The sequence below is a fragment of the Taudactylus pleione genome, unplaced genomic scaffold, assembly GCF_031769625.1.
Source record: "Taudactylus pleione unplaced genomic scaffold, aTauple2 ptg000006l, whole genome shotgun sequence".
In the NCBI taxonomy this organism is placed as follows: Eukaryota; Metazoa; Chordata; class Amphibia; order Anura; family Myobatrachidae; genus Taudactylus; species Taudactylus pleione.
In genome coordinates this window covers 954,406-979,264 of record NW_028284409.1, presented here as the reverse complement: position 1 = coordinate 979,264, position 24,859 = coordinate 954,406, and the positions used below count along the sequence as shown (strand labels likewise).

Genomic DNA, 24,859 nt, shown 5'->3' with positions numbered 1-24,859 from the left:
TAGCAAGCATCAATGTTGTTGATTGTACTTATTATTTTTTTGTGTTCTAGTTTGATTGGAAACATATGGATGGAGGACCTGTTAGCCGTGAAGACTTCATGGATGTTCTATATGACATACAATACATTCTAATTAAGGCATCATATGGTAGAATTTTGAGACAAACCAGGTAATTTATCTTTTATTTTGCCTACTTAGAATTTGAAAATTTGAACAAATAATTATTGGAAAATAGAAGAATCACCTTGTTACCAGACAACCCCAGGTATAATTAACCATCAAATTTGTATTTACTAATAACTAGTCTCACCTAAAAAATGAATCTCTCACTCTGCATCCGCTTTTTTAAATATTATTCCCCATTGATAATTGCTACAATATGTATTTGAACCTAACATAAGAGGTGGTGCAGGAGTGCACAAGCAAACTGAATTTTATATAACTTTAATTTTCAAGTTGAAAATATTCACTAATAGTCTAGCCTCAAGCCACCATTCATCATTCATCCTTCATATCATATGTACGGGGGAGAATGAATACAAAAATGACCGGACATTACTTTTTAATCTCAAGTGCTTATTAACCTGAACCATCTATACAGGAGAAAAATTAATCTTATTCCAGTCTCTGTCATCATATTTGAATGGAAACATTTACACTTTTGTTTTTCTAATCTGTAATATAAGGATGTATTAAATAATTAACTACAGGAAAGCTTGATGCAAAAAATAGCAATAGATAAATATTTTTTCATCTTTAGCGAAAGAGAAAAAGAGTAATTACTGAGTGAATAATATATACAGTAAATAACATGTGAGCTCCCTACCATCAGTAACTAATCTGGACCATCAAATACTGTGAGGATCAGTTTAGGACTCACTATAATGTCATCATCTTTTGTACATGCATTTTACTTGTTCTATGTTCTCACTTTATCTATTGATGGCATCGCTATATTTATCTAGCACGGTTGTATACTTACATACTGTCTGATATATATCTTTGTGTGGCAGTGGGTTTAGACAGGAATCCTAAAGAGTCTAACCCAGGAACATCACTAGCTTAACAACAGGAGAGTAACAAATACCAGTTCTGGACAAATGACAGCAATAGTTGCATCACAACAAAGCAAGAAAGAAGACCATAAAGTTAACTGCAATGTGCAGCTGCACTGATGCACAAAGTTTACCATTGTCAAACAGGTGAAAGATATGACAGTTTAATGTAAATTATTATGAAATAAACAAAGTACAAAGATGAATGGAAACACCAATTGAAAACTACTTGATAGGGCATTGAGCCTCCACATACAGCTAGTAATAGACTGTGTGCATCAATGTAATTCCCCTAGCAATGCCTGAAATTGTCCAGGAATGATGCAGCAACATTACCTTACAAGAAAGTCACTGACCTGATATCTTATTGATAGTGGTGGAAATGTTGTCTGAGATCGTTTCAGTTGGGTTCAGCTATTGTTTCTGGGAATGTCATGATATATGGATAACATCATTTTCATGCTCATCAAAGGATTGGGATGTCACACATGTTCAGTGGATGGCATTATTGCCATCCTGGAAGACACTCCTCTCACCAAGGGGGTATGTACTAAGCCTTGGAGAGTGCTAGAGTGGAGAGAGATAAAGCATCAACCAATCAGCTCCTAGCTGTCATGTTACAGGCTGTGTTTGAAAAATGACAGTTAGGAACTGATTAGTTGGTACTTTATCTATAACCACTTTATCACTCTCCAAGGCTTAGTAAGTACATCTCCCCCACCAAGAAAGAAACATTGCAAGGTGAAGATGGGAACAGGGTTGTGATTAGAATGGAACTTACCTTCAAAGGAAATTACAGCACTCAAACCCTGTCAAGGAAATGTGCCAAACATCATTATGGACCCTTAATAGAAACCAGCACTAGGGGCTGCAGACTTCTTTTGGTTGGCACCACACATGCTCTCGTACAATTGTCAAAACCTGGTGAAAGTATGATTCAAGTGAGCATATAACTTTCATCCATTGCTTTGTAGTTCATTGTCTCTTTGTACTACAAAACGTGAAAGTGTGCATTGCCGTATATGATGAGCAATTTATTTACTACAATCTGAGTAGAATAACCTGCTCTGTGGAGTTTTTTATTTAATCTGCTACTTGCCCCACAGTTCAAAATTTTCTATTGTAATTAGCAGCAGGGTTGGATCAGGAAATGAAAGTGGCCCTGGAAAAAAATACAATGCAAATTTGGTGAGGTTAAAATACGTTTTTCCTACCAGTGTAAAAGAAAAAATGAATCAAATTGCCACTGCTTATATGTACTCAAAGCCTGAGGTATTCTAGTTACTGCAAGCATTCCAGTAGCTTCTATACAATACAAAGCACATCAAAGTGACCAGTATACAAAACAAAGAACATACTGTATTAGTGATTGCCATAAAATACAAAGAGCATCCTAGTGACACCATACTGTATATTACAGAGAGTAACTTATTGGTCACCATACAGTACAGAGAGGATGTCAGTGTCTACCTTACAGTAAAGAGCAGGACTGTAACTTGGGGTGTGAGAGCAATGCCATTGCACAGCTGGAAGGACCATGGGAGTGGCACCATTGCTGGCCCCTGTATTTGGTTAGCAGGGTGTCTGGAATGGGTACACACTCTGCAGTCTGTACAGCCCCTCCTTAGAATCCTCTGGCAGTACTATACTTCCCTGTGCTTGTGGCATCTCCCCTCTGTGCAACATTATGACATTATGTGCTCAGGTTGGCCAACACAGTGTGCCCTGCCACCCTGCTATGGCACTGGTAAATAGAGCATCCCAGTGACCATAATACAATATAAAGAGCATCACAGTCACTGCCATACAATACAGAGACCATCACAGTGACCACTATACAAGACGAGAGCATCTAAATGACTACCACGCAATACAGAAAGTGTACCTGTGACCACAATATGGAGTTTCTCATATCTATAATACGATACAAATTGACCCTCTTCTGTGACTGATCTATTGATCTATTTATATTTAAATAAAGGTTAATAATAGCCTCCTATATTTAATGTACATTAAACACACAAATAATAAATCCCATATATTGTCAAAAGTGCATTGCATTATACCTTTTGAAACAAACTTAATCCAGATTGTTCGCCTAAAATTTGTAATAAAGTAATAATAGCAATTATAATAAATGCGTATTAGAAATAAATGAGAAAATGTTCCTATGAACACCTGATTTGATTTATTTTGTATACAGTGCAAAATAATTGCTGTAATTGGGCATTGTGATTTGATTTAAAGTAGTTTGTTTACTTTTGTACAACTGTAATATAACTAGAATTTAAATAATATTAAGTTTTTCAGCATCTCATAGCAGAGATAGCAATCTGCTATCAAAAAAAGTACACTGAAAGCAAATGGCTAACAAAACTGATCTCTTATGTCTAAATAAAAATAAATTGTCTCTAATTGTGGACTTACTGTACATCTTCAAATGCCTATATATAAAATGCCTGAATGATTCAAACACAAACTGATATACAAAGTCGAGTCACATTATTATGACCACCAGCTAATAGCCAGAGTAACCACCGTGTGCAGCACAGACAGTAGCTAGATGGGCTGGGAGTAACTCAAGAAAGTGCTGGTAGGTTGGCACAGGTATCTGGAGCCATGCTGACTGTAGTGCATTCAACAGCTGCTGGTGGGTGCATGGTGGAGTGTCCATAAAGCGAACACAACAATCGAGGGGGTCCCACAGATGCTCAATTGGGTTCAAGTCCAGGGAGCTAGGGGGCCAGGGAAGTACTTGGAAGTCTATGTCTTGCTCGTCCTACCACTGTCAATCATTTCTAGCCATGTGACATGTCTTGCTAGAAGATCCCATCCACCTCAGGGAAGACAGTCAGCAAGTATGGGTGTACGTGCTCTGCAAGGATGGATTCATAACCAAATTGGTTGAGGGTGCCTCCCACATGGATGAGTGGGCCCAGAGAATGCCATGAAAACATTCCCCAGACTATAAAACTACCACCACCAGCTTGTGCTCTTCCAGAAATGGTTACATGGTGTTTGCTCTCCTATGTTTCTGGCCTGCCACACCAACATCCATCTGTTCGATGAAGCAGAAAACATGACTCATTAGAGAAGGCAGCCCTTCACCAATCAGTGGAGGTCCAATTCCGATACAGGCATGAAAATTGAAGCCTTTTTCACCGATGCACCTTCAATAGCATAGGTGTAGTGACCATCCATTTGCTTTGGAGCCCCATATGCATCAGGGTTTGCTGAACTGTCATTTTAGACAAACGTCTGGTGGCCCCCAGGTTCATCTCTCACATCAATGGCACGTGGTGCTCCACAGTTTCCTCGTCGGTTATTTGCAATGGTGACATTTATCCAGTCACGATACACCTTGACCACAGCAGCACACGAAAAGTTAACAAACTGTACTGTTTCAGAAATACTGCCACCCTTGGCCCAAAAGCCAGTAAACATCCCTTTTTGCAACTGGATAAATCACCCTTTTACCCATGACAGCAATGAGTGATATGTGTGCAGAGAGCCTATCGCACCTTATATACCCACCAAGCCAGCGCACAGCGCATAACGTACTTTGATGTTGGTACGTGCTACCGACATCAAATATAGGAGGTGGTCATAATAATGTGACTCAACTTATATATTGTACATTGTCCGGATTGTAAAAATTAAGTCATATTTATCAAGACATGTAGTGTACTGTGAAATCATGTGGTTTCACCTTATCTCTGCTTCCATCTAATTGCTTTGATTTGCATGCTTACATTGTCAAGAAGTATATTTAAGTGGCAGGTGAGGACTAGCTATTGTAGCCTTTTGAGGTTTGGTCCGTGACATGTCTTCATAGTCCAAGAGGGTCTGTGCTTTGTGAAGACACCTGATGCATGCTGAGACATTGCTTTATCTTGCTGGTTGAGGCTTAAACATCAAGCTCCTTTGTAGCTCTGCAATAACAGGCAGAAGGCTGCCTGTCAGACACTGTGTCATTGCTGGAGCTGCCCACCTTGTTAGACCAAGGATAATCCCTGGGTAATCCCAGGACCATCACCCTCACACTGCCCTGTGGTAACATATACTAAACTAACTAGCGGTTAAAAGAAATTATTAGAAACACGTGGCCTTCGGGTGGTCACATCAGGCCAGTGGCCTATGAAGACAATTCCCAGAAATGCTGGGCATATATTGTCTAATTATCAGCCCGATCGGCCGATAATCATCTGATTGGGTTGATAAGTGTATTGCAGCAACTGATAAATAATTATCAGTCTGTTTGGCATGTAAATTCATCCAGTATGTCTGATAGATTCAATAATTGGTCATCCGCACCTGGTGGTGTATTCACTGCTGCGGCTGACTGTCTGATATTTATTCTGTTCTTTTACAGTAGAGGAACAAGGAAATGTTTCCTCCCCAGGGGAGGAATGCAGTTATTGTGGCCATACGCTGTGACATATCTAACAGAGTATGGCTACGATATCTGATGGGTTTCAGCTTGTCAGATAAAATGACTGTCAGACTGACAGACATTTTAATTCACAGTGATGCCCAGCATTAGCCTTATGATCAATCTGCTCCTGTTTAGGACTTCAGATAAAAGTACAGATATCACAAACCTGCACCTCACCAATCATCCCTAAAATTACCGAAGTAACAAGAGTAATCAGTATTTATATTCAAGACCCTGACAATACTGGGATGTTAAATAATTAAACATGAGCCACACATTTATGTGGAAATGTGAAGTTTAATGACAGCACGTGCACAGAAGTATAGCTGGCCCCTAAACAGAAAGTAAAGTGATCGCATTAGCGATCACTTTAGGTCTAACACCTTGCAGGGAAGGGCTCCTTTTGGATCTCCTGTTCCTGAATGTGATTTTTGTTTTATTACTAGCAAACTTTTAATATATTATTGCTGCAATAAGCGGACATTTATAATTCAGCGTAAAACACGATCATTAATAAATATGCCCCTTACCGAGATGTTTTCATTTTATCTCTACAAGAATGACTGAGATGTGTGAAGCTTGCTTGCATAGAACACTCTTGAATAACTTTCTGAAACCACACATGGTCCTCTCATGGTCTGATGAATGAAAAATAGTGTAAGTTAGAAACACATTTCACACAGTGCTTAGTGTTTCTGATGCTTCAGCACAGAGCTTCATTAATATGTCATGATTGATGCAAGGCACATTTTTAACCTCTCTGCAGTATCAATGTCCCCACCCCTGAGTTTGATTACTAGTCAAGTATGGCTAATAACACATACCGAAAAAGGCTGTTGCTGAAATGATGAATATGACATGACACAAGGAAGTGGTCCTTCTTGGATAAATTTAAACTACTTTACTGAACACCAGCTCAAAGCAATAAAAATGTACCACACAAAACAATAAATCAGCAAAAATGTTATATTAATCACAAACTAACAAAAATGTACTTTTTTCATACATAAACATACTGGTGATTTATTTATTCATATGGGTATTGTGCTTTCCTTCCAATCTATCATTCTTATTTTTGTGTCTCAATATAGTACCAAGGCGGCGCTTTGTTTTTGAAGCATTCATAAAGCCATAATAAATTACATCAGTTTGGATGACAAGTATGCTCCACATTTTGCTTCAAATTATTTAAAATTCTGAAACAGTGATTGGGAGCTAGTTAGGATGAATCTCCAAGGACCCGTTCCATGCAGCCAGAAAGTTGTAACTTGCATTCAGAAGCCTCTCAGACAAGCAACAAGTAGCTCTGTGCTCCCAAAGTTTATTATTATGTAAATTCTCCTCTCTGGTTGTAAATAGTCTGCAGTACACAAACTATTTTCTAAGTCCCAGAGATGATGGAAAGAGATTTTTCATTAAATGCACAGACTCTTCTCTCTGAAAACTTGGCATACCATTCTGAATAAATATTTATATTTACAGTATTATCTTTAAGCATTTTCTCCCATACGGAATGGGAGGTGTATAAGCAAATTGTGTTTTCAATCAGAAGCCCTTAGCTGCCATTTCTCTTGGTAGCTTTCATTCTGTGTAAAGCAGCATTTTAACAAATTTACATTCAGTTGGATATGATGTCTAACCAATCCAAGATGCTCACGAAGCATGGAAGACAGATAAATATCAACCACCCATGTTAATGATTGCTATTCTATTATCTTTCCTATTTCCCAGCTTGTGTCTGTCTAGTAACATGCTCAATTGTCCTAATGCCCTTGACATGTTTACTCACTTGCTGCATGTTGTATTGATCAAGCATAAAGCTGGTGAAATCCTTGGGGCCTACTCATTAAATAAGATTCACAGAAATAGCTAACAAATATTCTCTGTATATTGCTCTTTCATTTCCTTTGTGTTATTAAATTAAAAAACCTTGACAATGTTCCCTTGAATTTCCGAACTTACTTTAAGCAAACATGGGCAGAGCTTTAGAAAACAGAACACAAAACAGTCACTTATCAACTATTATTCCAAAAGATCACGGCTCCATTCTTTAACTTAAATTAAAAAAAAGAAATGATCATTATGAGATGATCATAACACTAATTGTGATTCAACTGTGAATTAGCATACATTTCCATTTTTGTTCGAGGTCAATGTGTCTTTATAAATCAGTCTATTTTAGATAAGAGACTGCTTCATAGTTCTTTTCTTACATATTTATTTCTTTGACATAAAGTTTACTTTTGGGCAGGGAAACATCATGTATTAAGCTAATACCTGCAACAAATGCATTGATCTGTTTCTGGTTAAACAATGAAATCGGTGATCAGAATTTAAAGTGCAATCAGAATCTTCTACCACAAATAATGAAACACTCCAAACCCCACATGTATACATAAAACACCAAACATTTGTCAGCAAATAGGAATTTTCCAATTTGATTGGTAATTTTCTGCAATGATTTGGATGAGCTGAAATGATTATCAATTGTCATGAAGCCACATATTCGATCATCCACAATGGGCATGTACAGCATTGACAGCTTAGTAATCATTTGGAATGACTGTTCTTACGATGAAAATGGGGATTTTTGCATGTTAACACCTATAGTAGCAACTAATACCAGCAACCAGGCTTATATTGGCACTGCTACACTGAAAAATGGTGGAAACCATTAGAGTCAAAATACAGGAATACAGTGTACTTCACCTCCCTAGATAAATACTGTCCTCTAATACTATGAGAAGGAACTGCAAGTATTAGACATAAAAAGCTCAAAATAATGTGCAAGATGTGAGATTGCGCATAATTATCTGTAACACACAAAATTGCGCTGGAAACATGCACATGTCCAACAGTAAATAGATTCCATGGCCCATATCAGATCTTGAGTCTGTATATTATGTATTTATTATAAATACCTATTTATTAGATATTTATAGCCATGTTGCAAACTAAGCCATCTTCCTTGAATTCTTCTCCATTGTAATAAGTTTCAGTGGTGTGTTGGTATTATTATGGTGTTTTTCTCTGCATATTCTTTAAAGTGCAATTAATGACTTTTATACATAATGTGAAGGAATAACATTTGCATCTCCTAACAATGTTTTTGATATTTGCAGAATTTCTGAAATATTCCTGGAAGTTGCAGAAGAAGGAACTTCTTTCAGCATAAGTCCCAGAGCTAATCTGATAGAAAAATGTGAATGCCCAGTCGGGTACTCTGGGCTTTCGTGTGAGGTCAGTATTATTTGCAACTTATGAGAATTTATGTAACATTTTAATTTATCTTTGTTAACGTCACTTCTAGAATTATTTATTTGGTGTTCGTGTTTAATATATGTCATAACGTTTCTAAATCTGGAACCATTGTAATTAGAGCTGTGCGGTTTGGTTCTCCAGAAATCCGAATCCACCTGAATTTCTTGAATCCTGAGGAGATTCAGACAGATCAGAGTCATGGTTTTGATCTTTCTGCGGTTCAGAATTCAGATTCTAAATCTGAATTTCAGGTTTTGGTTTGCTAAAAATTACACGATTTTGCTAACAGGTTTGACCAATTTAAAAATAAGATAAACAATCCAGTTCCAAAACCACTTAAGGTTGGTTTTGCAAAAACCAAAACACGAAGATGAATCCAGATCCAAAGCCAAAACCAAAATATGGGGGTCAACGCACATTTATGATTGTAATGTCTTTGGACATTGCAGTCTATATTCAGTGTCTGCTGCTGTTCTATTTATGTTGTAATTCCTTTTCTTCTAGGCATGTGTTCCTGGCTTCTACAGAATAGCTCCCGCAACACCTGGCAGGAGAGATGGCCCAACACTTGGTACCTGTGTGCCTTGTCAGTGTAATAAGCACAGTGATATTTGTGACACACACACTTCTGTTTGTCAGGTATGATTTTATACACATTCTGCTCATGATGCAATCTTTTTTGGTTAATGCTACAATGGTTCAAAATGTGTGTTAGTAAAAGAGAGAACTTTCTGTACCTGGTTTTAGTCACATATGTGCAATTACTTTTTTGTTTTTCAAAATCTATCCACTCTCCTGTAAATGGAATATCTAAATTAGTCAATAGTAGAGTCATAGACAATGATTAATACAGCAGCATAATAGGAATTACAATCCCTCTTAATTGTAATATCACATTTATTTTTGTATCACATGACTTGTTAGTGAGATATTGGGTATAATTACTGTAGTTTTCTGACTTTTCAGTGAAGTGGCTTGACCACAAGTGATAATTGCTGAATGGTCATTTTGCTACTAAATGCCAATGAATAACTTACCAGTGATCAATGGTTGTTGTCATGTATTACTACAAGTTGTCTTTATCAGACTTGTGAGAACATGTGAAGAGAATTGTGTAGTTATATTGAAGTCGTGAATGTGTCTGATTTATTGAGAAGTTATGTCTTGTGCATTATATATCACAACTTTAAGTTGACTGAATTAACATTATATTCATGGTTCCATGATATTGAAACTGTCCAAATGTACAGGGAGTTCCTAGATTTAAATTAGGTTGACAAAAGAACAGACCAGCTTAAGGTTTCTTCTTCTGCCTCACTGTCACCTGTCATGGACAAAAATACATTCTGCAAAAGTCACTACATTAGAGTTGTTAAAAGAGGTCCATGGTTGCAAAATAGAGATTTCAACCAATTTAAATGTTAGCCTAATTTCAATGTTTTGAAATTTACTAAGAAAATTACTCCAGTTTTACCCAAAATTCATCAATATAGTTTGAGGTTCAGATAGGTGCATGTAAAGAAGCCAAGCAATTATCATTAACACATGTTAAATATAGCCTTATATAAATTACCTTACAGTCCCTATTGCACCAGGTAAAACCTCTGTGTATGCTATTTGTGGTTTATGTACTGTGGTCTGGACCTGACTGTACTGCACTTCAGTGAACACCACTGAGGTCAGTTAAGAAGTATAAAACATGCAATGTAGTTTCTGTTTTAGTCTTGCCACAATTGCTGACAAGATGCATAGATTTCTGGACTGAGGTGTATGCATTCACTGTAAAAACAGACTTAATCTTGTACAAAGCTGTTGGCCTTCAGGTCTCATTCAATACTTTTAATTAAACACTTTGTAATTTTCACTCATACTTCAGTAGATATATGTATGTCTAAACTCACTGAAGGCAATGTCATTAAAAACTTAAATTTCAGGGATGAATACTATCAAATGTTTTCCCCACATCTCCTTCCCCACTAAGTCTCCCTTTATAACCCAATCTTAGATGACAATGCTCTTCCATCGGCTTTCAATGAAGCTAGAATTGTAGTATTACCCAAATCAATGAAGGATCCCATGTTAATACAATCCTACTGCCCGATTTCCTTATTAAACAAAGAATCTAAAGCTATTTACCATGCTTTTTGCCTTGCATTTACAGAGACTCCTGCCCTCTCTCCTCCACCCTGCTCAAATTGGTTTTGTTCAGTGCATAACATACAACTTTTGGTGTCAGAAATGGCCCAGCTACAACTGAGAGACATTGCATCAAGCAGTATGGTGAACTGTGATGCTGACAAAGCCTTTGATCACGTCTCCTGGTGTCATATCCTAAGGGTCCTCAATCTTCAACAATTCGGCCCAGATTTTATACACATTTTCCAATTGTACTATCGTCAACCAACTGAATTTTAGACTATTAATGGTTTCAATACCCCTGCCTTTTCTTTGCCCCAAGGTACCCGGCAAGGCTGCTAACTATCTCTGGTGCTCTTCATCCTGGCCATAGATCCCCTTATTAGGCTATTTGTTAAAGTAGGCTCATGGAATGGTATAGCAGTTGGGGCTCATGATTTCAAAATATCTGCATTTGCCGATGACCTTTTACTTTACTTTACTGAACCTAAGATAGCAATTCTTCACCTTCTAGAAATCCTGCAGCCTTTTCACTTTATCTCTGGCTTCCTGGTGAATCTATCCAAGTCAAAAGCTTTGGTGTTTCACCTGAAGGCCAGATTGGCATGATGATCCTCGTTACCATTTAAATGCGCCAGGGGGTGTCTTACTTATCTAGGTATACATTTTCCATAACACCTTTTCCAACTTTATTCACCCAAGTTTTCAAAATGTATCCCCCCCCCTTGGATTTGGCTGCCTTAGCTAGTGGCGAGGCCAAATGGCATACTGACTTTTCAGACAGTGACTTACAGATGTGTCCACATACATCTTCCTTATGCATTAAACATCCCTTCTAGTCGCACCATGCCGTGGTGTGACTCGGTAGTGCCAAGCGTCTTTTTGTGCAATTTTTTACCTTGAAATGCATCTTATTCGCAAAGTGATGTGAATGGGATGCACAAGCATCTGCTGATGTAAATGCTATGTGGAATGCCTATATTCTGTGTGTCACTGCAGGTGTATTTGCATGGGAATACTATGTTACAGTGTCAGCGTTATCCATGTAAAGATGTTCAGCACTACCGAGTCGCACGGCGCTCACACGTTCTGTTTAGCGTGACTTGTAGCACACGGATGTAAGATGTATGTGGACACATCTGTAGAGACCATAACCTGTGTTGTATATTCCCGAATAGGCAGCTGGTTCCTCCTCCTATGCTGAAATTCAGTTGAAGTTATTGCACAGAGCATATTATGACCCCAACTTGAGAGGCCTGACGGGCACCTCCTCAGATTCAAATTGCTTCAAATGTGCTAAGCCTGATGTGGACCTACTGCATTGCCTGTGGTCCTGTACTGTTGGCTTTTTGGACTTCTATAACATGGGGCCTGGGTATCCCTTTTGAGTTAGAGATGGGATGTACATTGTGGGATCTCCGCTCCTCCTCCCACTCATTACCGTATTCAGGGGACATTGACGTATTGACGTTAGCAAAAATTTCAGCAACAGCTAAAAAACTATTTTATCCCAATGGATATATAAAGACAGTATCCAATAGCTTTGCTATTTCCTATATTGACATATCTATATCAGATGGACTGGATATAATATTTCCAGGATGCAGCGGCCAGAGTTGATAAACTTTTCACCATTTGGCCAACGTATATCCATACACTGCCTCCCCATATGAGGGAATTCACTAAAAAAAGATGTTTACCTTACCTCATGGTACAATTTGGAGATGTTATAACAAGCTCCACCCCCATGTTGGCCCTACAGGCCAGAGAACCTCCTCTTTTCTCAATGTTTGGTTATGTTGTTAGTGTTACTGTAATTTTCTCCACTGTTATATTGTTATGGACCAGAGTCATGGTGCTCTTGTTGTTGTTAATGTTTTCTACATTCCACCTGTTATGTTACCAAGGTTTTTACCTTTGATTTATTTGTTCCATAACCTCATATGTTATACTGTTTTATTCTACTATAATCCCATTTTTGTATGATCTTTCTCAATAAAAACATTACAAATTAAAAAAAAAACACAAATCTATGTATTATAGATAATACCAATCTCCCCTCACTAGTATGATTATTTTAATCTAAAAATGAAGTTAAACCAACCAACATGAAAAGTATACAGAAAAGTGTAATTCAATGGAAGAGGCGTTAATATTTTCATAGAGGCTTTAGATATTAATGTGATGCTTACACATTTGCATGCCTCTGCTTATTTCCTACCTGTCAAGAAACCTAGGCACATCACCTGAAATTCTCTTTCAAGTGCACTGGTTGAGCGATCTTGGTTCAACATACAAATTCAGTAAGCTTGTGGTACACCAGTGACCAATGATCACAGTGATTGGTTGCCCCAAGGTAGTAAAAGGGGCTTATTCTGGAATTGACTTGAACACTGGATAATTGATTCTTATCTGCTGTCATCTTCTACTGCATGTTTCTATGTTTTTACCTGTAATTAAAAAGCAAAAAAAAAACACTTGACAGTCTTATGATGGCTTAGTATATAAATAAAAAAAGGATTTCCCAAATATTTTTGAATAGAAGTTTACATAATTAAAGTTATTTTGATATATTGAACAAAATTAATATGATGTTGTCAGTAGCAGTTACATCTTGAGTGTCCTGTACTATTACTTATGGATGGTGTTATGACAGCATTCAAATATTTTCCTTTCATCAAACATTTGATGACAGTGATTATATTTTGAGTGCCACCCACCCACTTCATCGACAGTTTAATGACTGGAAAGGCATTTTCCTTGGACAGCCACATTATTTTGTTACTTATATTTCTGGTACTGGCCTGGATTCTTTACATTTTCAATAATAGAACACAGTATATACAAGACATGCAGGAAGCTTTAAATGTATCTAATCCCTATGTACTTATACAGTATATAGCTTGGTTCAGTTGTCTAGTAACCAGATCGATGTACAATTTGGCAACACACTTGTGCAGTCAAAAGTCCTCCTTCCTATGAGGTATCATTGCGGCCATGCCAGGCAGAAAATGCTACTAGTCCGAAATGCCCACTGAGCGGCTGCCATGCCAGAAAATAATCAGCCAGCAGCCGCCAATTACAGAGGGACCTCCGGCCGTTACTTGCACCCTTCCCCAGTGTCTGCCATGCAGCAGATCAGGCAGCCCGGCAGTACCCCCCACCCGACACCTGAAGAATGGAGCAGCCACCAGGGAAATGTAGATGAAGCAGCCCTCAGCCCCCTAGTGTATACCCAGCGGCTCCTCAGAGGAGTAGTCACTGAGTAAATGCAAAGCTGCAATATAGCAAGGTTACGATTATCAATGGTCCAATATATCGCCAGCCATTATTTATATATTGATATAAGTGTTATGGGTTTCCAAAAAATTTCATTTTGTTAAATAAAATTGTGTTGGCTAAGATATAAATTGATGTTCTTGACCTAATTCAGTCATAAAAACAGACAATTTCTGAGCAGTTTCTGGAAAAAATATTAGCCAGTTAAGTGGTTAGGTAGTATAGTTAAATGATGAACACACAGACCCAGTTTTTAGCAATTGTCCTACAACAGTGGCTCTCAACTTTTACCTTCAGGTACCCCCAACAGGTCATGTTTTCATGATTTCTGTCTGTGAAAGCAGGTGGGATAATTATTGACCCACCAAAATATATTTTCTCACCTTTGCATGATTAAAGAAATCCACCTTTTGGGGGTCCTTGAGTTTGAGAACCACTTTTCTATAGCATTTTCCTACAGGCCTGATTAACATTTTGAACATCCCAGTCAGAGGTTGGTCCAGTTTTCCAGTAATTTTCTGCTCATTTATCGAACGGTTTCAAAATAACTGAACTAACCACACAAACTGCTACAAGTCTGGACAGGCATGGCCAACATACATGTTTAAAATATGCAGGGTTGGCTCATTTAAACCACCTCGGTTTAAACCAAATTACTTTTTAAAAAAAAAACACTCTGGTTTTTTTTATTATGCTGTGACTACAGGCACAAGACCATGACTGGTATTATTCCACATTCTTGTTGCTTGTGGTCTTTATCTGAGTAAGCTGAACCAATGCAGTAAATCACACACACTACAAAGATATAGGGAGTATGAACCAGGTAAGAGAGGTGCTAAATCTGCCTTGCATCTGCCTTGCATCAATCCCATAGGGCAGGAAACAAAACACAGCTAACATTCTCAATCTTAAAGAGTAAACACCAACACATAAAACAGGCAATATACAGAGAAACACCTCATTGTTTAATCTCCATATGTACCTATGTATTTCAATTCAAAACCTTCAGTCCTATTGAGATGAGTGCTAGAAAGAAAGACTTAGGGCTCTATTTACTACAATCCGCATTTAAAATGCGGCTGCAGTGTGATATTACCGGCAGAATTTGCATTGCGAATTCAGGCAATATCACAAGGACTTGCGATAAAGCTCTGTCCCTGCAATTCCCCTCTGCAGCCTTATCACTGTATTTTTCAGAAAAAAAACAGTGACAAGCTGTCGTGCATGCACCAACCGGCCGCCGCTAACCACCCCCTGTGATCAAGACTGCCCCCCCAGGTGACCCCGCCCTCGTGCCCCCCCCTGCGACCCTCCCTCCTTATGGCCACCCCCCCTGTGACCACCCCCTTTATTCTACGTACCTCCGGTCAGGTCATCGGTGCTCTGGTGATGTCCTCTTGGGCTCCGGTCAGCTGGTCTCCAATCCTGCACTGTGACCCCGTCAGCTGTTTAATGCAACAGTTGAACAGGTCACAGTGCAGGATGGGAGACCCGCTGCACGGAACCCAGGAGGACATCACCAGAGCCCCGATCACCGGTTCCGGACTCGAGTAAGTTTTTATTTATTTATTTTTTAGCACTGATCAGCTGTGTGGTCGAAACAGACCACACGCTGATCACTGGAGCCCGGCTCCCAGCTCTGCTCTGCTTGTCAGAGTGGAGCAGGAGTCTGGTAACTGGAGGAGACCCTGGATAACGCCACCTCCAAGTGGCGTTATTATCACAGGGCTTCCCCAGGTATTTTTTCACATTTTATTTTTAGTAACTTTGGCCAGATCATATTTCCCATTACAATTATGGAAAATGTGATCTGCTCACTAAAAATATGTGATAATTAGGGGTTAGAATTGAATTTTATGAATTCGACTCCAATTGCCCTTTAGTAAATATAGGTGATACTAATATAATGTGAAAAGGGTGTGAAAACAGCCTTTTTCACTTTATTTTAGTAAAAATAATGTTAATAAATAGAGCCCTTAGTCTCTGTGGTGTCACAAGTATCATCTTATGAATGGTGATCGAGCAAAAAAAAGTTAACCCCAATGTATTTCCCATTATTTAACAACTTTTGAATGCTCAAGCATCTTCAGCTAGTGTAGAAATATTTTTTTCTTCTTTTGGTTTAGTTCATTCGAAGCTTCGAAACAGAAAAGGCCTGTAAACTAGTGTTTTTATTAAAAATGTTTAATGCCAGTGACATTTCCAGTTCTAATGCTTAACTCCTTTTTTGTGTTTGTGTGTTTCTCTGAAAAGTGCTTTTGCATGTTTTAATTATATTTAGTCTAAGATTGGTGTTATTGAAAGATGTCAAATAAATCATATCAAACTCTAACAACTTTGGTTTGTTAATGATAGAAAGCATTAAAATGTGATTGATCAAGGTTTCTAATACATAGCAAGATTCATTTTTCTTTTCATTTAAACATTAATGCAAAAAAACTTTTTAAAACCAAAAAAACAGGGTTTTTTAGTTTTGTTTTTTTTAAATAACCTGTTTTTTTTTTTTAACCATGGAAATATGTCATAACAAATTGTATTAAGGTATACACATTATCAGTGGGATGGAATCAGTTTGTAAACTAACCATGTACAGTATTCTTATTCATGGTTATGTATATGATTATGTATTTTTTACATGTCCACAACTACAATTTCATGCACAAATTAATATATGTGCAGTCATGTCCTAGGGGTAAAACATGATATCAGAGCTCTCTACCTTTAATCAATGATTTCTGTGTTTCTTTCACCAGACCTGTAGGCACAATACTGCAGGGGATCACTGTGAGAGGTGTGCCCCAGGGTTCTATGGCATTGTCAGAGGCTCCCCTGATGACTGCAAACAATGTGCTTGTCCTCTGCAAATTACTAGCAATAAGTAAGTAAAGTCTCCAATGATTTTGTCTGTTTTAAAATAATGTGCAGTCAGTAATTTATTTGCACTATGGCCCCCTGCAAACCCTTACATTGCTCCCACTATTCTCTTTACCCATTTCAAATTACTCACTCTCTCATACTTAGCCCTAATTAACACCACCTGAACTCCATGCATTTCAAATCTAATCACAGAATACTCTCCCTCATACCCTCTTAAATCTACATCTTACCTTCTTCACTCCTCCCTTCTGATAACCATCTATTAGTCCCCTTTTAAGACTTCTGCCATGTCATGTAGTTCTCTACTAAGCGTGATCAGACTCTTCCTCAAATCCTTAAACCATCTCTTTATTAAATATTACCCTACTCCAGTGTTACCCAAACTCATTTGACAGGAAGCACTAACAGTGCATGTGTACCAGTACCCCTTTTACATTAGCAGCAATAACCCAGGTTACTGCGTGTGAGTGTGCAGCAGCCCAGGTTACTGCTATGTGTGAAAGGGCAGGGTTGAAATAAGCTGGGTCAGGTGACCCCGCATTTCAACCCTGGTCACAAGTAGGGTTGAACGCACGTTCAGTCCTGCTCGTGATGCAGTGTGAACTGGTAACCCATGTCAATGCGACCCGGGTCCCGTTCTCTGCATAGGAAGAGCTGGCGCTTGAAGATGAGATCATCTCCAAGTGCCGGCTCATCACGTTATCCAGGTGCCACCTGTCTGTGAGGGGTATCAGTGGGGTCGCACATGGGATGGCCGCGGGAAGATAATCCAGGGTGCGACTCGGCAGACAGATGGATAAGTAGTATTGGTCTCCTCACAGAATCACAAGTGAAATAAGTACCTCCACCTGTGGATCTTTTAAAAATGTGTCAGCCAGTAATGAATACACCTGTGCACCAACTAGGAAAATTGCAAACCATGCACTGTTTGTGCACCCTGAGGAATGAGTTTGGTAAACACTGCCCTACTCCAATTTATACTACTCACACTGTCAGTATCGGACTGGCACATGAAGGGCCCACCGGGGGAATGCAGTGAAAGGGCCCTATGCTTTGGGGTGCGGTCAGTTACCACAGGGGATGAGGCCAGACCCAAAGAGACTTGGACAGACATTACATTAACATGTAACTGGCACTCTAATAGAGTAGCAATGTTTAAATCCAGTGCACAGTCTGGATCCTGACATTAAATCAAGTGGTGGGGTCCTTAGGCAGTGGGGCCCACCGGGGATTTCCCCTGTACCCCTGTGGGCTAGTCCAACCCTGCACACTGTTACACCATCACAACAGTCCCAATCTCCACACTGAGCCATACTTTATCTTCCTGTCTCAGCAGCGCCATTTCCATTATATTGTATGCCCTGTCATAAGCAGAACGCTCTCTTTTTATCATGCGTGCATTTATTATGTCTATCTTTTATGTTCCTGTATATGTGCTCTGTTTTCCCCACTGTTTGGCTCTACAGAGCAATGCAGTGCCTTAAAAATCAATGACAAAAATAATAGCATTAAAAGTGACTAGACTTTAAATTGGTCATCACATTGTACTTGTGTATATTTGAAAACGTTTGGCCTAAAAAATTATTTTTTTATGCCCAATACAGAGTATATCGATGTTATAATGTGGAGAATCTAATCAGATAACTAAAGAATGCACAGAATGAGTAAGCAGCCACTTAATCAGAAGCACAGCAAACATAATCTTACTTATTTTCTGTCGTAAACTTTTCCCTAAGCAAATTATATTCGAGCGATCAGTTTAAAAAATGTTTTGTTCCTGTACACTCAGCAGTTCAAATATGGTTATAAGCTGCGGATCTATTTTTACAGAGTTGAAAATGTGTTGGATAATGAGTTTGAGAGTTGTAGATCAATTTGTTTACATTTTTGAAGTAGTAATTTTATTACCTATTCAGGCTGTATTGATTTAACTTGTAAGTAAATGCCTAGTGCTGACTGTATCAGTGCAGAGGAAACGACCTAGGAAGCTCTTGCCAGCTTTCAGCACAAGACAAGTCAACATTTAGCAAAGGTCCTGATTAATGCTTTTAGAGCTAAATTAAAATCACTCACAGCGACAACTTATCATTAGTGACTGTGCTGTCTATTTAGTGATATAAGCAAGAGCAGAATGTCATTAAGTAGCTAAGGAAAATAATTTCTTATTCAGCATGTTCCAAAAGAAAGTGGGTGCATTTTCTAGCAAAAAATAATACTAAAGTTAAGTTTTCACTTCATAATCAGAGTCCAGTTCATTGGGAATTTTCCATGTAGATTTGACTGTTTGGGCTGAGGCTTCAAAATGTAAGATCCCTGGGTAAGTAGCAAAGTTTGTGATGTGCTAAAAGGGGCTATTTGGCACAATTTGAAGACAATTGTATGTGGACACATTTGTTCTCAGTGGAACTTTTGTTTAACAAAAGAGATTTGGCAGACATACTGTACAGTACCTTATGTGACAGGCCTGTAAACTAAGGTACTGTGCACACACGAGGTAAATACAGCTTTTTCCCACACTGTGTGCCTTGATATGCACAATTGCACCTAGATTTTCACTGAGGTACACAGGTCTACAGATAAAAATGGCAGCAAGTACAGAGAAATAGAAGTTTGAGTAGGCAGATGAGAGACGTTCGGCAGCACCAGTGCTGATCATTTTGCAGAGCAGTGCGTGCCAGTGCTGATCATTTTGCAGACCAGTGCGCCAGTGCTGATCATTTTGCAGACCAGTGCAAAACTGAGATTTCCCTGTGCAGAGTAACATAATGTATTGAGCTAACGGGTTAGAGAGGACAGATTTTAGGAGTTTCTTTGCCATTTTGAAGGGCATATTGCCATTGTCACTCCATAAAAAGGTACTTTATATTTGCTCACAGCACTGTCTGCTGCGTATAAATTAAATAATTGTAAAACAAGCATGAGTCTTATTTTTCCTGCAAGAGATGACAGTTACCGCTGTTCAAACCAAGGATGCTGCTGATTATTCATTTAAGTTAGGATGCACACGTGGTAATCTGTTTCACAATATATAGTACTGTATGCATGATCTGTGAACGTTTCATTCATCTGACAGTGATATGTATTACATAACTTTGAAAATGGCAGAAAAATATATTGCAAGGAATTGTAAAATGCACATGTGATTATCTAAATTACCTGGCATTAGAAGACCTGTACATGCAACTACAAATAAGCTATATCAATCCTCCTAGAAACTGTGGGTGGAATTAAATTCAGCGCGATGGTGAATAGACCTGGGAGGGAGCTCCTGGAGCTATTCAATTCAGTGCGCTGTTAAGCCGGTGAATTCCGGTTAAGTCGCGAGAACAGTCACTCTCCGACTAAAATGCCAGCCACGCAGCTGTTAGCATTGCGCTAAGCCAGCAAACAGCATCACAACCAGCACTTTTGTCAGATTTCTCCTCGCATCACCAGGGGAATGCAAGAAGAATTCCTTTAGCCCACCCAAACATCCGTGTTGAATTGGATCGCTTCGGGATCTCCCTCCCGGGGGTATTCATCATCGCTTTGAATTGAATTCCCCCCACTGTCTTTGATAACAAAAATGTAGTTAAGTTCTATGGATATTAAAAATGTAAAATGCGCTCATGAGAGCATAAATTACATCCAGTCTTTAAGGGGTTACCAAGTGTTGGTTTGCATCTTCTTGACAAAAAACAAAGGAACACAGTCTTCTGTAGAAAGCAGAGTATTAATAATCCTCAGTAAACTGATTTAAATGCTCATTGTATAGCAAGGCTATTGCTGTACAATAAGTATTGTTTAAAAGAATAACTAGTTCTGTGTACCTGTGACAAATGGAAATGTAGAAGCTGAAGGCCAATACTGTCAGTACAAAAATTGTACTCATATATAATAAAAATAATAATAATAATAATACACATAGTAATAGATAATACTTTCAAGCTTGATTTATTAGTGCACATTTACAATTCTATGTGTTTCTTAATGCTATTTTTAAATACATTAACATAAAAATTGCCAGCAATTTTATACAGTTGTTTGACATTGAACATAAGTTAACCTAGCCCTCTGTATCTAGTATCGCGTTATAATATCACATATAACTGTACTCAAATAATAAAGCAAAAAAGAAAGTAGGAAGTCTGAACTTTGTTCATGGAGATATGCTTTCACATAGCAATAGGAACTCAATCTGCCAATACATTCTTCTCTTCTGTGGATACTACTATGGTGCAACCATATAAAATTGATGCATGAGAAGTGGATAATGACAGCTCCTAACCCAATGTTTCGGGAGTAATATGCAAACCAACTGAGGAGTGACTATGTACAGGTCCCCTAAGTATCAAAAATAAATAATATAATATTTATTAGAGATGTGCGCAAGACCATTTTTGCTTTTGGTTTTGGTTCTAATTCATTGGTTGATTTTGGTTTAGCCCAAACACTGTGCCTGGTTTTGGTTTTGGATTTATTTCCAAAAATGGGCAAAAAAAGCTAAAATCACATATTTGAACCTGTTTTTGTTCCTAATAGGGGTGTGCACCAGCCACTTTTCGTATTTTGTGTTTTAGTTTTTTATCTGGATCTTTCTTCGTGTTTTGGATCTGGATTGGTTTTGCCAAAACCACCCTTCCGTGTTTTGGGTTCTGGGTCTTGTGTTTTGGATCTGTATTTTTTTTTAAAAAAGCATAAAAACAGCTAAAATCACAGAATTTGTGGGTTTTTCTGCTCCAATGCTATTATTAACCCCAATAACCTTAATTTCCACTCATTTCCAGTCTATTCTGAACACCTCACATTTCACAATATAGTTTTTAGGCCAAAAGGTTACACAGAGGTAGCTGGATGACTATGCTAAGCAACACAAGTGGAGGGCACAAACACGTGGCCCATCTAGGAGTGACACTGCAGTAGCAGACAGGATGGTAGTTTTAAAAACTAGGCCCCAAACAGTACATAATGCATAGAAAAAAAAGAGGTGCAAGATGGAATTGTCCTTGGGCCCTCCCGCCCACCCTTATGTTGTATAAACAGGACATGCACACTTTAACAAACCAATCATTTCAGCGCCAGGGTCTGCCACATGACTGTGGCTGAAATGATTGGTTTGTTTGGGCCCCCACAAAACAAGCTGGCAATTAATTTGTCCCAGCACAAGCTGGCTCTACGGAGGCAAGTTGTCGTCCTCATCCACCGATTCTTCACCCTCTTCAGTGCTGTGTACATCCTCATCCTCACAGAGCATCAATTCATCCCCGCTGGAATCCACCACCACAGGTCCCTCTGTACGTTCTGGAGGCTGGTCTCCCTGGAAGAGTTGATAATTCATTTTGATGAACATCATCTTCTCCACATTTTGTGGAAGTTACCTCCTACGCCTTTTGTTGCCAAGGTTTCCGGCTGCACTAAACACTCTTTTGGAGTACACACTGGAGGGGGGGCAACTCAGGTAAAATAGAGCCAGTTTGTACAGGGGCCTCCAAATTGCCTCTTTTTCCTGCCAGTACAGGTACGGATTATCTGATATGCCTACTTGGATGATGTCACCGATGTAATCCTCCACCATTCTGTCAATGGTGACAGTATCATATGCAGTGACAGTAGACATGTCAGAAATTGTTGCCAGGTCCTTCAGTCCAGACCAGATGTCCAAACTTGGTCCTGCCTGCCCTGCAACACCGTCAGTGGGTTGCTTAGGATACCTAAGTTGTTTCCTGGCAGCCCCAGTTGCGGGAGAAAATGAAGAAAATGAAGAAGGAGAAGTCACGTTCCACTTCAGCTGACAGTGTTTTCACCAGCAGGTCTTTTCGCCTCTGCAGGCTTGTGTCAGCCAGAAAAAGAGACACCACATAGGCTTTAAACCTAGGATCGAGCATGGTGGCCAAAATGTAGTGGTCTGATTTCAACAGATTGACCACCCTGGAATCCTGGCAAAGTGAATGAAGGGCTTCATCCACAAGTCCCACATGCCAAGCGGAATCGCTCCATCTTAGCTCCTCCTTCACTTTCTCCAGCTGCTTCTGCAAAAGCCTGATGAGGGGAATGACCTGACTCAAGCTGGCAGTGTCTGAACTAACTTCACGTGTGGAAATTTCGAAGGGCTGGAGAACCTTGCACAACACGGAAATCATTCTCCACTGCACTTGAGTCAGGTGCATACCCCCTCCTTTGCCTATGTCATAGGTGGATGTATAGGCTTGAATGGCCTTTTGCTGCTCCTCCATCCTATGAAGTATATTGAGGGTTGAGTTCCACCGCATCACAACCTCTTGCTTCAGGTGATGGCGGGGCAGGTTCAAGAGTGTCTGCTGGCGCTCCAGTCTTTGGCACGCAGTCGCTGAATGGTGAAAACGGCCAGAATTTTTTCGGGCCACCCAAAGCATCTCCTGCATGCTTTTTCAGAAAATTCAGAAAATTCTGCACCACCAAATTTATTGTGTGAGCAAAACATTGGGACGTGCTGGAATTTGCCCAGATGTAATGCCCGCACAATATTGGTGGTGTTGTCAGATATCACAAATCCCCAGGAGAGTCTAAGTGGGGTAAGCCACTGGGCGATGATTCCCTCAGTTTCTCTAAGAGGTTGTCGGTGGTGTGCCTCTTATTGAAACTGGTGATACACAGCATAGCCTGCCTTGGAACGAGCTGGCATTTCTGAGATGCTGCTACTGGTGACGCTACTGTTGTTGCTGCGTAAGGTGATACATCTACCCAGTGGGCTGTCACAGTCATATAGTCCTTAGTCTGCCCTGTTCCACTTGTCCACATGTCCGTGGTTAAGTGGACATTCGGTACAACTGCATTTTTTAGGACACTGAGGACACTTCTGATGTTTCTGTACAGTCTCGGTATCGCATGCCTAGTGAAGTGGAATCTAGATGGGATTTGGTACCGGGGAAACACTATCTCCATCAATTGTCTAAATCCTACTGCACTAATGGTGGATACCAGATGCACGTCTATCACCAACATAGCAGTCAAGGCCTCAGTTATCTGTTTTGCTTCAGGATGACTGCTGTTATACTTCATCCTCCTCGCTAAGGAGTGTTGGAGGGTCAATTGTTTAGTAAAAGTAGAGATGTTCCTACTTCCTCTCTGGGATGATGAATGACTCACAGCAGCAACAGCAGCAGCGGCAGCAGTAGGCATAGCAATGCAGGATCCCACAGAGGAATCCCGGATAGGAGAGTCAGTCATGCCAGTGACATGGCCTGCAGGACTACTTTCGATCCTGACTAAGGAAGAAATCGATGAGGGAGTTGACGGTGTGGCTTGCAGGCGGTTGGATACAACAGGACAAAGGGAATTTGGTGTCCCTGGACTGCTTACGGTCTTAGCCAAAGTTTCTGAACTTGACAGTAACATTTTATGAACGCGCTGCAGTTGACGTATAAGGGAGGATGTTCCTAGGTGGTTAACGTCCCTACCCCTACTTATTTCACCTTTTCATATGGTACATATGGCAAGACAGTTGTTGTCTGGATTTGGATAGAAATATTGCCAGACCAAAGAGGTGGAATGTTTGGTCTCCTACCCAGGCATGACAGTGATGGGCTTTTTCATCCCACAGACAACAACTGTCTCCCCCAGAGCCTGATTTAAACAAACCACATCACCATCAGAATCCTCGTCACCAACTTCCTCCTCAGCACCAGCTACACCAGTATCCTCATCCTGTTGTACTCATCCTGTTGTACTTCAACAGTGACATCTTCAATTTGCATATTAGCAAGTGGACTGTGGGTGCTCCTTCCAGCACTTGCAGAGGGCGTGCAATTGGTGGAAAGAGCCACCTCTTCCAGTCCAGTGTTGGGAAGGTCAGGCATTG

The 24,859-nt window shown here is 39.5% G+C and overlaps 1 protein-coding gene across 1 annotated transcript in view; it reads left to right on the top strand.

The window, feature by feature from the left end:
* LAMA2 (laminin subunit alpha 2) overlaps positions 1 to 24,859 on the top strand; it is a 901,593-nt gene that overhangs the window by 612,911 nt on the left and 263,823 nt on the right. Inside the window, exons 28-31 of the mRNA XM_088452064.1 lie at positions 51 to 169; positions 8,613 to 8,730; positions 9,256 to 9,390; positions 16,920 to 17,044. Of these exons, the coding sequence (XP_088308190.1) occupies positions 51 to 169; positions 8,613 to 8,730; positions 9,256 to 9,390; positions 16,920 to 17,044 (497 nt within the window). The remainder of the gene's footprint in view (positions 1 to 50; positions 170 to 8,612; positions 8,731 to 9,255; positions 9,391 to 16,919; positions 17,045 to 24,859) is intronic.